The sequence below is a fragment of the Rattus rattus genome, chromosome 10, assembly GCF_011064425.1.
Source record: "Rattus rattus isolate New Zealand chromosome 10, Rrattus_CSIRO_v1, whole genome shotgun sequence".
NCBI classification, from domain to species: domain Eukaryota; kingdom Metazoa; phylum Chordata; class Mammalia; order Rodentia; family Muridae; genus Rattus; species Rattus rattus.
Window position 1 is genome coordinate 53,230,388 of NC_046163.1, and position 16,208 is coordinate 53,246,595.

At 39.5% G+C, this 16,208-nt stretch overlaps 1 protein-coding gene across 1 annotated transcript in view; it reads left to right on the forward strand.

The window, feature by feature from the left end:
- Fmn2 (formin 2) overlaps positions 1–16,208 on the forward strand; it is a 309,451-nt gene that overhangs the window by 140,409 nt on the left and 152,834 nt on the right. The window contains 1 exon segment of the mRNA XM_032914755.1: positions 6,484–6,545. Within this exon segment, the coding sequence (XP_032770646.1) occupies positions 6,484–6,545 (62 nt within the window).

Genomic DNA, 16,208 nt, shown 5'->3' on the forward strand with positions numbered 1-16,208 from the left:
TCCTCGATTGTTATTCTTCCATAGTCCTTCATCGTTAAGCCAGTGTGTCCTTCTAAAGGCAACAGCAACAGTATATAGAATGTAGTGTTGATTTTGAGTGAACTTTAGCAGTATAGGTGTGATTGGATCAGGGAGGAGAAAGAGACAGGGCAGAGATCAAGACACAGAAAAGCAAGAGCTGATGTACACATTATATAACACAGTCACTTGATGGGCAACCTGGAGCATTGGCTCTAAAGTCTTTTCTGTTGTCACAAGATGCCATGTCATCTGTCTGGTTTTGTGGCTCTAATTATGCTCAGATGTGAGGCACCATATGCTGAAGCCATAGAGGAAGGTGTCTGAGTGTGACAGACTTCTGTACCAACTCCTAGGGTGGAACAGAAAGATTGTAAAAGCTAGAGGTTAGGGAGGACTTGTGGGAAACTGTCTTCTGGATACATTAAGGCTGTTGCACTCATGAATTCTAAGTGGCTATGCTTGGCTATACAAGACCTATAGAAGATCTAGCCATGCAGAAACTCACCCTAAATGGGAAGGGGTTCATGAAAATACCAGTTATTGCTAAAATACTTTGGCAGATAAGACCTGCTGAAATTGGGAATGTCAGTTTGCTTTGGGAAATTTGGAAAGTGGCCCCTATTAGATTACCCATGCTCTGATGGATGGCTCTACAGTCATGGACATAAGGCTAGCCTTGACTAGACTCAATGGAATATGAAGACAGTATGTGAATTTGGTACAGAGTTGTGGGCTGTGGGCATCTGGGAAGAGGTGGAGAGGAAAGTCAAACACTGGTGTTATCAAGATAAATTGTATAGAGGTATAAAATTATCCAGTAAGGGTTTTTTTTTTTTTTTTAAAGACTCTCAGGGACTTTGGTCCTGTTAGTGAAATATGTTCCTGTGAACTTTAGAATGCATTAAGATGCTTCATTTTGTCATTAGACTAGCCCTCATCTGCTAACAAAAGAGAATGTGGGCATTGAAGGCCAATGGGTTTATTCGTTTCCACTGCATTCTTTGCTTCCTTTATTCCAACAGTCCATCGCATCCACTCCTTCCTTACTCCCCACCACATAATGAAGACTCCCACCTAATGTACGATGCCACCATCATGATGTTCTTTGCAAGTGCATGCGGTCAGCAAGGATGATTTGGCCCTTTGAGGTCACAAGAGAAAGAAACCCTTCCTCTGTTGTTCCTTTGAGCACTTTGTTAACACCCATGCAAATCAGCTAATATACTACCTCTCACACAGCTGTTAAGATTATCGTAGGTTTATGTGCTTCTTAGAAGTCGGTCCAAAGCGTGAATTAGGTGGGTTTCCCTCTGTAGATGGTCAAAGGATTAACATACATGTCTAGCTTTAGCTCTAAACTGCTTAGTTGTATATTGACAATTCTCAGCTAAGGTTCCCTTACTTTTTATGAGTTTGCAACTTGCACTGGCTGTATTCCTTACTTTCTTTTACTCAATGTGTCCGCCAAAATAAAATATAAATGCTAAAATTCACTGACATCACCCCTCAGAGGACGATTTAAGTTAATGATGTTGAAAGAAGTTCTTGTGTCTAAAATTTTAATTATTGTGTTTATAAACTCAAGCTTTTCTGCTTATAATTTCCTTCCAAGCAAGATGAATATATATATATATATGTGTGTGTGTGTGTGTGTGTGTATATATGTATATATATATCGAAACAGATGAATATTAACAGTGTATAAGTTATTTTAGTGTAAGACATATCACATATTTCTTGGGCAATATAGATGTTTACTTTTCAAAGAAAATTTAATACTTTTACTTTTTAAAAGTCTATGTAAAAAAACAGGAGCGAAAAAAAAAAAAAAAGAAAAGTGATCCCCGAGGTAGGGTCCTATTTTCAGGGGAACTCACTGAGCTCACTTTTACAAGAGTGTAAATGTTTACCTAAGCAAGAAGGTGAAGTCTGTTATGCCCAATAAAGGACATTGTGCAGTGCTCCTTTACGGAAAACATTCAGCAGACAGGGGGTGTTTTACACAAAGTCCAGTAAGTTGTCTGAGACAATTTACTCATCTATACACTATGCTTAAAATAAACATTACCTGGGAACTTGCCAGCCTGCTTTTTCTACCTCTTACTCCACACCCTAGATTTTGTCACCTGCCAAAGTCAAATATGTCTTATCTAAACAGTTGAGATAAGCATGGAGTCAGACCCACTACGGTCCGATCAACAAACCTCTCCCAAACCAGAAATGAAACACAATATCACCAGATTAAACAGTCTACAGTACAATCATGTTTGCGTTTAAAGATTTTATTCGGGAAGGATTACAGTCTCGGTATCCATTTTTTCCCTCTGCCTAGACAAGAAGGCGACATTCTGACTCAAACAAAATGCATTTGTTCTCCAATAATTTAACTTGTACAGTTCTTATAAACAAGGCCTATAGGGCTAGGCAGCCTACGGCCTTAATCAGAAACGTACGTCCTTACCCTCCTGTATGCAAGCTTGCTTGGCACATACCTCTCTTGGGTTATATATCACATTGATTTCTTTCTTCCCAGCCAGAGGCTGTAGCCTATGTGTAAAGCATTTAGAATTCTGTTCTTTTGCTGCCTTTACTTTAAAACAAAGCTCCGCCATAATAAAATTCCCTAGAAAGACAAGATGGGTTAAATGGAGGTGAACTTTAAAATTACTGAATCTACACAAATGTACCTTTTCCTTTTAAGGAACAAACCATTTTAATTGTTAGGAAGCTCTTCAAGGGGTGAAGATATATGAAGCCTGCAAGGGCAGGAGCTATATAAAGTCTGCCGGGGGAGGGGCTGTACCTGCCAACTTTGCCACTCTATCTTGGTTCAGGGTTAGGAAGAATCTGGAGTTCAGATTTTGAAGTCTGAATATTTGTTCTGCTACTGAGTTCTTGTGTTCCGAAAGGTATACTGTCTTCCCTGGGGGTGGATGCAACTGTTTCATAATATTTGCATCCTTGGCTGATTTTGCAAAGGATGCTTCTGGAATGACTGTCGTCAATCCTTTAGGGAAATGATCCCTTTGACGTCCCATAACATAATCTGCAGTTCTTTTTGACAGTAATGAAAGGAAGCAGGTCATGGCAGCATAATCATTTTGGGGAGGAACCTTTCAGGGTTTCTTGATGATAGTACGTTTCTGACTGTGGATCTTTCCATATACTGCCTGCCTACTTGAAAGCTTCCCAGCTCCCCATAGTTCTCCAAGTGTGCAACAGAATTAGCTCTGCTGGGCTTGTCTTTCGTTCTGGCATGCTGTCATTCTCAATGGAAATAAGAAATATGCACACTTTTTAAACATATATTTTGTTTTAAAAGAACAAATATATCTATAGTGGCATGCTGGATGGTTATATGCTAGGATATATAAACATGTTTAGAGGTTTCTAAACTGAAAAAACAATGTTTCATACTGACATTTTCCTGCCTTCCTTGTTATCAATCCTTACCCTCTACTTCTGTTTCCTTCCCGCTTCCTCTGGCCCTGTCCTCCATCTAGTACCCCCTTTCTGTTTCCATAGCAACCCTTTTATCTTTGAGTGTCTACTAAGGTAGATTATTCCACACAATTATCTCTATTCTTAGTAACAGCATGGCTATATGTGGACCCATTTCCCTTATGAAAAAGCTGAGGCCCAAAGAACCTACAAACTCTGCATGAGACAGGTGGCTGACCAGGTGCAGGCTCATGTTTAACATTCGGGTCTGTGTGGATTTCAGAACATAGAAAGTCTCGAGTCATTTCAGGAAAACTACAACTTCTTAGGTTTTTGTAAGTTAAAACACCTTTTAGAATACAAATTGTGGAGTTAAGTGAGGAGAACATTTTTAAGATATAGAACCTTACAAACTGAGCAGCAGAGTGCCCTCCTTTTATGTGGCATTCATAAACATAGCATTGATTTATCCTTCATTCAACATAGATAAGCTTAGCATCATTAAAAATTACTTGAAATAGTCAAGAGCCTGGATTTGTGAGCACGTAAAAAATTCCAAGCTAAACATCTGGTAAGATTTCCCAAAGGGTGGCTGGAGGAATAATGTTTCCCTGAGACTTTACCTTATCGTTAAATCTACCTGTACATATTCTGTGCATTTTGTTTGTCTTTCTTTACACTCGTGTGTGTGTGTGTGTGTGTGTGTGTGTGTGTGTGTGTGTGTGTGTGTGTGTGTGTGTTGTAAGAGAGCATTCACATGTATGGACATGTTTGTGGATATCAGAGGTCAACATTGGGCATCTTCCTCTTACTTCTCCTTCTCTATCTTGATTTTTGAGACAGGATCTCTCACTGTACCTAGAGCTCACTGACCTGTTCTTGCATCTGTGTTTATCAGAGATGTTAGCCTATAACTCTTTTTGAGCCTTTAGTTCTCAGGATGGTGTGTTATTATTGCTAAAAATAGCATTTGGAAAAATACTGCTTTTATATCACTGGATGTTATGTCTATTTAAATTATTATTCAAATTCGAGCATTCTTATATATACAGTCATTCATTCATTTCTTTTAGCTTTTCTAGGTTAGTGGAGTATAGAATTTTAAAACACAACCTTGTGAGTCTGCTTCTCGGTGTGTACTGTCATTGCATTGCCTTTCCTCTCTAATATTGTTGATTTGGGTCATTTTTCCTCTCTATGGTCAATTTTACTAAAGTTGTAACAATCTTCATAATTTCAAAATTAATAACTATAGAAAATGATGGGTATAGTCCAAAGGCAAATGTATCCTGAGCTTTACTTGAATATGAACAATGTTATTTTGTTTTGCAGGTGAAATATTATGCTAAATTGATTACTAATATATTTTGTAGTTTTCTCACAGATCTCTTACTGTGTTACTAAAGAAATTTAAAATGTTCTAGCGTGATTATTGCCTGATGAATTAAAAGGTTTTCACTTAGGGTTCCATAGGATTCACTTTGACTTTCCTTAGACTAAACTATAAAACCAAAGGAAACATTTCCATACACCAATTAGTTACTTTCCTTTTCTACTTGAATTTGGATTTCACCTGGTTTGTTTTGTATTACCTCAACAGATACTATGAATTAATCTCTTAATTTCAGTAATTTATGCTGCTTGGTGTAATCTAATAATAAGGAGATTTGGCAGAAAATCTGACTCTTGGATTTCTATAGGAACACTAATTTTTAAACTGAGACAGGAGATTATTATTAGAGTGGAAATATCATATTCTACTTGGTACAACATTTGTTGGTGAATTTGGGCTCTGTTCCCAGAAATGTAAAATTACCTTGGTTAGTTTTCTGCTCTATCCTGTGCTTCAATTTCTACTTTTATTTCTTAATTCTTTTCTTGGGCCATTTGCCAGTATCAACTAGTCAATGTGTACTTTAAGATTTGAGGAGAGAGACATAGTAAATTGCCTCAGTTATCAAAATAAATATATCAAATTGGGATTATCCACACTGTGATTTTTCTCCTGGAAATCTTTAATCCCATGAGAGCTTCTTCAGTGGCTTCTTGGCACAAATCCTTCATGACACTTTTGCCCTGTTTCAGCCTAATACGTCCATGGGAAACAGATTGGTTTTAATGAATTTTTTTCTAATGACTTCACCTGATTTAAAACATAACATAGTATCCTACACACTATCACCCTCATCCCCCCCCCAAAAAAATTCAAAAACCATATTTTGGGGCTTTGATGATCAGTTTTGTCTGTGATCATTTAAGTATCAATACCAAAGAAGACTTCACCAGATGTTTTGAGTAAGTTGACAAGCATCAACAGTTACTGGCATGAAACTAGGTCGCAGGGATTTAATAGATGATCTGTGTACCATTCTTGTAGTATGCAAACCATGTTAAATGTATTTCATTTAAGAGTGAAAGGCTCGTGTACACTTGTTCTCTAACATTTGAGCCATACTCTTGGGAGGTGGCATTTGTTGTGTCCTAGTTAGTGTTACTATTGCTATGATAAAATATTTGCCTTACTCTTGTCCATACAGTCCATCACTAAAGAAAGGAAGGACTAGCTATCAAGTGGGTCTGGTACCCGGAGGCAGGAGCTGATTCAGGAACCATGAAGGAATGCTGCTTACTGTGTTGTTAAGCATGGCTGGCTCAGCTTGCTTTCTTACCTACCCAGGGATGGTACCACCCACCACAGGCAGGACCCTCTCCCATCAATAACCAATTTAAGAATACCCTATAGGATTGAGACCTGCTCTACCCAGGTAACTCTAGCTTATGTCAAAATGACTTAAAACTAGGCAGCACAGAGAGCAACTGTAATATTTTGGAATGTCATATGACACATTGCAGCTTCTGAGACATGGCTTTGGAGTGGGCCAAGTATACACACTGAAGTTAAATAGGTCATATGTACTCCAACTGCTGCTCCTGGACCTTTTGCATGAAATGGCTAAGCATCCTTTCACAGCCGACTTATGATAACTTACATTTTTTTTCTTTGCCTTTTTTCCCCCACAGCTGTTGTGAACTTGGACAATTCTGTGGTGGACCTGGAGACCCTTCAAGCTCTCTATGAGAATGTGAGTAGGAGCCCTTCTCTCTGTGTGATCTGCTCTGTACATGTACATGTTACACGTGAGCGGTCTCTTTTAATGTCCTCTGAGGAAACTCAATCTCCATGCAGGGAACTTTGTAGGTAGGGTTTCGTAATACTTTCTAGGAACATACTGGGCAAAATGTGTGTTCTCAAGGCTGACTTGAAAGATATTTCTTATGAAGTTATTCATGTTTCCTCTGTTGAAATAATAGCAGCATTTGTGTGGGCACTGACTTGAGCCAAGCATTGCTCTGTACTGTACAATTGGCAGATACCAAATACTTTGCTAGTTTTCAGCCTTTCAAAGTGAACTAATTTTACATATGTTAATATTTGATGCGGGCCAAATTTAGACATGCAGACTCCCAGCCTACTCTCCTTTTAAAAAGTCTTCTACACAACTTTACAGTCTCTAATCTTCTATTTAAACCTATATTTTATACCTCTTCATGATATACAAAATGATGTCATGATTTATTGATGTGAAATGACTCTAATCAATGTCCATTAAGTCAAATCCTTAGCTTTTGTGGGAAGAACATGGGGAATTTAATCTCTTAGCCATGTCGCAAGCTAAATGTGTTTATCACCTTTAAAATGCATCTCAAAAAGTTTTCTTTCCTCCTTCTGATCACCGTCTCATTCTTGGAAGTACTACTTCGTTTCTCTAACTTTAACATGTTTGCTTCTACATGAAAGGACAGGCATTTGGTGTGGGGGGTTATACATGGTTTATTTTATTTTGCATAAGACTTTCAAATACCTATATTACATCAAATAATGAATTTCTTTTTAAGGCTGACAAATACTGATTTGTGTGTGTGTGTGTGTGTGTGTGTGTGTGTGTGTGTGTGTGTTAGTGACAGTTTTATTCATTTATCTGTTAGACACATGCCATTGATTTAGGTATTAGAACAGTGGTGCAGTGACCACAGGGAGACAGAAGTCTCCTACACATACTGGTGTTGCGTCTTTTGAATCAGTCTGTAGAAGAAAGATTGATCACTCACCCGATGACTTCACACTTAGATTCTGAGGAACAGTTTGCCCATTGTGGTAGCTCTCATTCACACACGCATAAACAATATTTGGTATTCACAGACTTTCTTCTTTTTACACTCTGTTATTCGGGAAGATGTGTATTCAGTTTATATTTCTCTGACGATTAGTGATGCTAAACATTCCTGTTGGATAATTCTCTCTCTTGAGAACTGTTTACTGAAGATCCCCAGTCCATTTCTTAACTGGAGATTTTGTTTTCCTCTTACCTGCTTGGTTTCTTATGTATTTCGTATCTTCACTTTACCAGGTTTAGACATTACTTAGCAGTATGTATCCTTTGATGATTAGTTAATAATTAGCCTTAGTAGTTTGGCCTGGTATCTTTCATACTCTTAATAATTTTCTTTCTACACCATCATTGCACTTTCTCTAGATTCTTCTAAAACTGTCAGTTACACCATCAACTTCTGTGCATGTGCGTGCTTTGTGAGATTCACTAGTATCTTATCTTACGGAATCCCTTTTGATAATTCCCACAGAGTCTGGGTTGAGTGTTGGTCTTTATGCACTTGGGTTATCAAGGTGTTGTAGATGGTTGTTTGTTTGTTTGTTTGGTTTGGTTTGTTGCTGATACTGTTTGGTTGTCTGAGAGGAGGTAGCATTAGGTACCCCTAGCTCACCTTGATCCTGCAGAGATCCACACACCTCTGTTGTCCAAGTACAGTGCTAGGATTAAAGGAAAGTCTCTTCATACACATTGTTTTCATATCTTCTTCTTTCTGAAAGATAGGTCTTGGGGTTAAAATATTAACAAATGGTTCATCCTCTTCTTTCTTTCACCACTTTGAATATTTCATCTTGCTCTCTCCAGACCAACAGGGTTTGTCCCGAAGGCTCTCATGAGACATGAGAATCATAATGAGACCTTTGTTTGTTTCAGGGTTTTTGTTTCTGTTACATTCACTTATTTCTTCACGTGTGTGCATGTATGCGTATGCGTTTGTGTGTGTGTGTGTGTGTGTGTGTGTGTGTGTGTGTATGCACTCATACATGTCACTGCTTATGTGTAGCCATCAGAGAACATTGTGTAAGATTAAGTTTTTACTTCCCTTTGAGTTCTGGGATTAAACTCAGGTCATCATGCATGACAGTGAGTGCATTTGCCTGTTGAGCTATCTCACCACCCTGTTCTATATTTCTAATATTTTTCTACTCTTAAGAATTCTTCCTATGGCCTTGTTTTCAGTTTGATATTTTTGCCTTAAGGAGCTCCTTTTGTCATTAGGATTTGGCTAGTGGTCTCTGATCCTCTTGTATCTGGATATTGGCTTCTTTGCTCAAATTAGCCATTATTTCAGTAAATATACTTTACTGTCCTTTTTAATTTATTTTGTCTTGAATGTACTGGCGAGTTCAGACCCAGCCACACTTCTTGAGCCCTCTGGATTCATGAAATGAAACACACACACACACACACACACACACACACACACACACACACACACACACACACAGAGACACATATACACACCCAGACACATACACACCCAGACACACACACACACACACACACACACACTCATGCACGCACACACAACAGTTAATTTTTAATATGCCTTGGCTGTCTCAAAGAGTGGGCAGTTCTAATCCTCTCCAAGGCTAGCACACATTTTCCTCCTGTAATCCTGGCTGAATGTCCTCTAATTTTATGTTTTATCTTTGTTGCCCTGGCTCCATCTGGGCAGCTCCCCAGTCCGCTGCCCGACACTCTTCTGGGCAACTCTTGCAGAGATCGCATTCCTTCTCACCTACATTTTGGAGGATTTTCATCCCTCAGCTTTAAATCTGATCTGCCTCTCTCCGAATCATAGTGATTCTCCTCTCTCTCCTCTCATCCAGTTCTTAGCCCTCCAGTTCTTAGCCCTTGCAAACCTCAAGATCCTGTCCCATCTCCCTCTGCCCAGTCATTGACAGTTGGCTTTTTATTGATTGCTCAAAAACCAATTGGGTACAAGAAACTTCAGTGTTTGGACACACAGATTCCTGATTTTGTGGGCTGGATTGACACAAACATTAGAACCAATTCCAAACTCGTGAATTTTTACTATCTTCTTGGCGGTATTCTTTAACTCCTAGAGAGTCTCTCATTCTTTTTCTCTTTCCCTTTTGTTCCTAATTGAAACCACTGCCTCAGAACTGATTATTCAATGAGGACTTTGTATTTTAGCAGCCTATAGCAATCTTCATCTCCTAGGTTATTTTCAAAAATATTAGTTCTAGTTCTGTGTCAATAATTTTGTTTTCTTTGTATATTATTTATCCTTATGTACTTGTAGGGTCATTGGACCCTAAGAAAACTATTCTAAATATTTTTTTGTCATTTCATAGATCTCCTATTTTTGGTGGGAGGTATCCATCGCTAAAACTTTGTTAATTACTTTTAAAAGTGTCTTATTTTCATGCTTTCTGGTTTTACATGTTTGCTGGTGTTACTGTTTAGCACATTATTGTAGGCAGTCTCCTTGGAACTGACCCAGGGCAGGCTCAGTTTGACTGATTATTGTGGTCCTTCCTTTTCTTCTTCTTGTTCTGGCTGGATAGCTGCTCAGTTTCTATAAAACTGCAATCACCTCTGGTTGGACCAGCACACAAGGCAAATACCCCAGCCAGATGGCACCATTGATTTTGTTTGGCAGTTCAGTGGCATTAGTTAATAGGCATGGGCTTAAAAAATTCTTTGCGTGTAACTAAGTGGTAGTATGTTATACCCTAGCTGTCAGATATGAGCATCTGTGTACACATACAGTTCACATTGCTTTCATTCTAACAGTCGAAATAAAATCAGGAATCATATTTAAAGGCTGCATATTCTTACGTCCTTTCAGCGGTGAACTTTCTTAATGTTCTTTTATCTTTGCATGCTTTTATTTCACCTTCATCTCTAAAGGACACGCTGTTGCTGGAAAGAGAACTGCGTTCTAACATTTTTGTCGCGCGCCCAATGTCCCGCCAGCAAGAACGACGCGCGGCAACAGGATTCTTCTGCGAACAAGCCTTTACTGTGTTACAGCTCTTCTTAGTGTTACAGCTCTTCTTAGTGTTACAGCTCTCTTGAACAGGGACCCCGAGCAGCAAAATCGCTCGGCTTATATAGACAACAGTATGCTAATTATCTCTCAGGGATTGGTGGGGCTTGGATCACCCCACTACTTGTCCTCCAGGGATTGGCGGAGAGTGAATCACCTCATTAGCATAATAACGGTCAACTGACACCTGGTGCATAAACCGCACATGTGCAGTACCGCTGTTCACCACTAGAGGGAGCCCTAGCAAGGAACAAGCCTGCACATGCACAGTAAGTCGTTTATATCCAGGCAAAGCTGGATGTCGGCGCCATCTTTGTTTTGCCGCGCCGCTCTCTACACATTTTATTTCAGCATACAGGCAATTGACATTTGTCTCTGGCTTCCATTGCTTCTGGTGATAAGTCTGCCATCATCACTGTGAGCTAAGCTGTCTCCTCCTCCTTGTTCCTGTCATAGGCTCCACTCCATCTTCTTTAACCGGATTCATTATGATATAGCTGCCAGTTTTCTCTGCATATATTTTCAGTGCATTTGATGAACTTCCTGAGTCTGGGTGATTCTGTGTTTTCATATTTAAGAATTTTCATTCTTTAACCTTTAACTTGCAATGCTACTTTTGCACTGTTTTATCAACCCTCTTTTTATGCTGCATATGGTTGACATGCTACAGCTGTGGTATTTTGCATGAGTTGCTGAAATTCAGTCTGTCATTAAGTTTTCAGTATGTTTTCTTCCTGTTCACTATATCGGATACTTCACCAATCCATTATTTTGTGGTCTTTGTTCAACCCTGTCAGTGAAGAGGGGTAACTTCTAGTTTATCATCAGTTTATATCCTAGAATTTTCACTTATTTTTCAATAATTGGATTTTTAAACATAGTGTTGAACTTTGATAACTCTTAATTCAGATTTAGTAATTAATGGGTAAGCCAAAAAAAAAAAAAAAAAAAAAAAAAAAAAAAAAGGACACATAAACACTTTTAAAAGATAACCTCATAGTGCATGAAGAAATTTCTGCTTCACAGCGAGACTCTGCCTTCATACTATGGAAAGAAGAAAGAAAAAAAAATGTTAGGAACTGGAACTTATAAAAATGTTTACATTTTTAAGACATCTCCAAAGAGAAATTGGTAGACACCATAGAGACAGTTCACAGAGAAATAAATGTGTCTGTCTAAGAACCATTTGAAAATGCTTGTATTCTTAATAACCAACAGGCAAAATAAAGCAAGACATCAACCAGACGAGGTTTCTTAAACCTCCAATCGAGAATTAAGTTGGCTTTTTAAAACCTAAATAAATAAATAAATAAATGTGAAGACGTCAAGAGCACGTATGTTCTATGTGCTGTACCGCCCCCATGAAGAAAATCTGGCACTATCTAATGGAACCAAAGACGCGCTGAGCACACAGTTCAGGAATTCTACCCTTCATGCTACATTCTCAGCAGGCTGCCAAACACCAAACACATCTATAGGTCCAGCACATGGATCTACTCATATGTGTCTGCTGTCTGAATGCAACTCCAAGACAAATTGACCTAGACCAGAAGAATCATGAGAATTTTCAAATAAAGTTTCAAGCTTTTAAACTTTAGAACAGTTTGTTTCATGTGAGAAGAGCTGCCCACCCTGTCTCCACGCTTCCCTTCGCTGTATGTGACTCTAAATATAAATGCAGCAAACAGAAAACCAATATCATATTATCATTATGCAATTAATGTGGAATAATATTTTCCATATGAAGCAATGTGTTTGCCCTTGTTATTCTTTCTATGACTTGAGAAAACCAGAAAAAAAAAAAAACAAGTAGAAAGAGGAAAATATTTCCTTTGCCATTCCTGGAAAGCAGCTGGGCCTTTTGTGTCCTATGGCTGCGCTTCCCTCCTTCAAATACTCCTTGGGGACCTGATATTTCATGGTCATGGAGATAATTTGCTTTGTCTTAGTTGCAACAGGCTGGTTGTGGGAGCTGGTGTGGCTGAGGTGTTCATGCTTGTAATGATGTCTTTCCTTTTTCATAGTTTTGGTGACGGCTACTCTTCTGTCTCATCTGTAACATTCCCCTTGAATTGATTAATTTTAAAGAGGCATTGCGGCTAGTGAACTCCCACAGCTCTTATCTACCTGCATCCTAATTTCTATTTTGCTTTTGCGGGACTGATTGTTTAGTGTTCCTTGTTTATTGTTTTTTTTCTTTAATTTTTTAATAAGAAGCTATAAATAAATAAAATTTTAAAGCTCCCGGGTTCAAGTGGGACAGTTCCAGTTCAGACACATCAGCTGGGCAGGCTCTGCTGTCCCTGCTTCCCATTCTAGGAGGGGGTGTCTGCAGGGCTGCAGGGGGCCTCCAGACTGAGTTCTTGGCTTGTTGGGGAGTGGCTCTGTAGCAGAGTCCTCGGAGCTGGGGGAGCACCCTGTTCTGAGATGCCGCGAGTACCAGGAAGCTGTGTCCCAAAGCTGGTAGCTTGAGCCTCAGGCAGGCATGGATAGTTGAGGGACTGAGGACGTTTCAACCTGGTGCTGACCTGAGATGGGAGTGAATATTTTTCAAATGCAGCAAGGATTGAGGAGAGAGAGAGAGAGAGACCCATGCTTCCGTGTGAGTCAGGATAGCAGGGCATATGTTAAAACCTATTCCAGTATGTATAGGACAGATCCTATGGGCCTGCCCTCCTAACCTCTCAGTTATATGATGTGAAATGACCTGATAATCTTACAGAGGACCCTTGTGTATTACACGTTGCTTCTCTTCTCCACTGGTGAGATTCTCTGTACCAAAGTTTGATTGTAATGTGTCTTGGTGTGGGTCTCTTTGTTTTTACTATATTATGATAACCAGACACATGAAAGAATGATGAATCTTTTTTTTTTTTTTTTTATTAACTTGGTATTTCTTATTTACATTTTAAGTGTTATTCCCTTTCCGGTTTCTGGGCAAACACCCCCTAATCCCTCCCCTCCCCTTCTTTGTGGGTGTTCCCTCCCCATCCTCCCCCCTATTGCGCCCTCCCCCAACAATCACATTCACTGGGGGTTCAGTCTTAGCAGGACCAAGGGCTTCCCCTTCCACTGGTGATCTTACTAGAATATTCATTGCTACCTATGAGGTCAGAGTCCAGGGTCAGTCCATGTATAGTCTTTAGGTAGTGGCTTAGTCCCTGGAAGCTCTGGTTGCTTGGCATTGTTGTTCTTAAGGGGTCTCGAGCTCCTTCAAGCTCTTCCAGTTCTTTCTCTGATTCCTTCAACGGGAGTCCCGTTCTCAGTTCAGTGGTTTGCTGCTGGCATTCGCCTCTGTATTTGCTGTATTCTGGCTGTGTCTCTCAGGAGCGATCTACATCCGGCTCCTGTCGGCCTGCACTTCTTTGCTTCATCCATCTTGTCTAATTGGGTGGCTGTATATGTATGGGCCACATGTGGGGCAGGCTCTGAATGGGTGTTCCTTCAGTCTCTGTTTTAATCTTTGCCTCTCTATTCCCTGCCAAGGGTATTCTTATTCCCCTTTTAAAGAAGGGTGAAGCATTTGCATTTTTTCTTTTTTTTTTTGGAGCTGGGGATCGAACCCAGGGCCTTGCACTTGCTAGGCAAGCGCTCTACCACTGAGCTAAATCCCCAACCCGAAGCATTCGCATTTTGGTCATCCCTCTTGAGTTTCATTTGTTCTAGGCATCTAGGGTAATTCAAGCAAAGAATGATGAATCTTAAAAACCAACTTCTGTGGATTTAGGATAACTGTAGAAACAACCTCTCGGTGTCCTTTTGAGGAATTTCTGTATTGGATGAACTGAGATTGGAAGACACACCCCACATATGAGAAATATCATTTCACGGCCTAGGATCCTGAACTTTATAAAAAGGAGAAAGCAAGCTGAACATCGGCCTTCTCTGCTGTTTTTTCCTGAATGTGGATGTGGATATAACGGGATCAACTGTCTCATGCTTCTGCCTTGATTTACCCACCATGATGAGTTAAGCACTGAGCCAAGATAAATCTCTTTTCCCTTTTGTCAGATATTTTGTCCCATCCACAAGTAAATAACCAATAAATGTGGTGACTTGAGATAGATTATAAACTTATAGGTATATATATATATATATATATATATATATATATCATATAAATATACCCCCACACCATCACCACCACACACACACATAGAAGAAAAAGAGTTGAGGAAAAGTAGGTCGGTCAGTATTGACTTTTCAAAATCTGACCCTGCCTGATGGCAGGGAAAAGAACAAGCCTGGAATTGTGCTTTTAAAGAAGTTTGTTTGGCTTGAGTGCATCAGTTTAGGGAAAAGGAAAAAAATCCTTTTCTCAGCACTAAGAGTGAATTTCCCATGTGAGGTCTAGCGATCTAGATCAATGCCCAGCAGATCCCTGAAGACTTCTTAGCAACATCCTGTCTTTAGTAGCTTGCTTTCTTATGATTGAGGAAGGGGATGCCAGACAGCCATGTTGCATGCATTGTTTGTAGGGGAGGGCAGAGTAGGTCACAGCCCCTAGGAGTTAGTTATAAGGCCATGTCCTCTCTTGTCTCTTCAAGTGTCATTACTATTATAACCTTCATGAAATTGCGCTTTTTGGATGTTTATTTTCCAATTTGGCCAAGGTTAACCCATTGGTTTTCAGTTTTTCTCTTTGCTCCTTTCTTTCTGTGTTCAAGCATTGTGCATTTCGGATTTTTGTGTCCAGGTTTCTATAGCATCCTTTCTCTTTTCTTAAAGCTTTCTCCTTTTCTTCAAATCTGTTACCTTCTCTTCCCCTAAAACCTGGGCTGTCGGTTCTGTCTTCTGCCAACTCACATCAGCCTATTTTAAATACCCCTAGAGGAGACTTCCTCTCTGTTACTGTGCTTTTCACCACCAGGATTTCATTTTCATCCCTCTTTTAAATTTTCTGTTTCTTTATTGGTGCGGTCATTTTGGCTACACATCATTTTTCTTCATTTTCCCATCTCTTCCTTTGAGATGTTTAAAAATTCTTTTCCTTTACAGTAGCTAATGACTGACTGCCTTTTGTCTTTGAATAGCCTACAATTTCCTGTTTCTTGAAAACTTGTTTGATTATTTTTATTTAGAATCGAATAACATGGCAATGCAGATCACTCCCTGGTGTTCACTGTTTTGTTGTTGGTCTTGTTTGTTTTGATTGAGATGGATTGTCTCGGGGCCAATAATCAGGCTCTGATGGATTTAAGGTTATTACTGAGCTCACAGCCTTATTCTGGAAATGTGTGAGCTCTTTCTGATTCTTCCCTTGCTAGTTCATGCTGAACAAAACATGAAACGCAGAAATAAGGATTATGAAATTGCGATCCTTTAAAACACTTGGAATTTACTTCAGCAAGTCAGAGAAGGGATTGTACAAGTGAAATACAATGATGGCCTCCCCTTTCTACATACCTGGAGAAGCAATTGTAAGCTGCAATAGTCCAACCAAAAGCATCAATGTCTGGAGTGTAGAGCCCCTTTCTTTGAACTGTAAGTTGAGTGACCAGATTTGCCCAACTTAATGCTGAGTTCTTGCCCTGGAAGTTGCAGACTTGGAACGGATC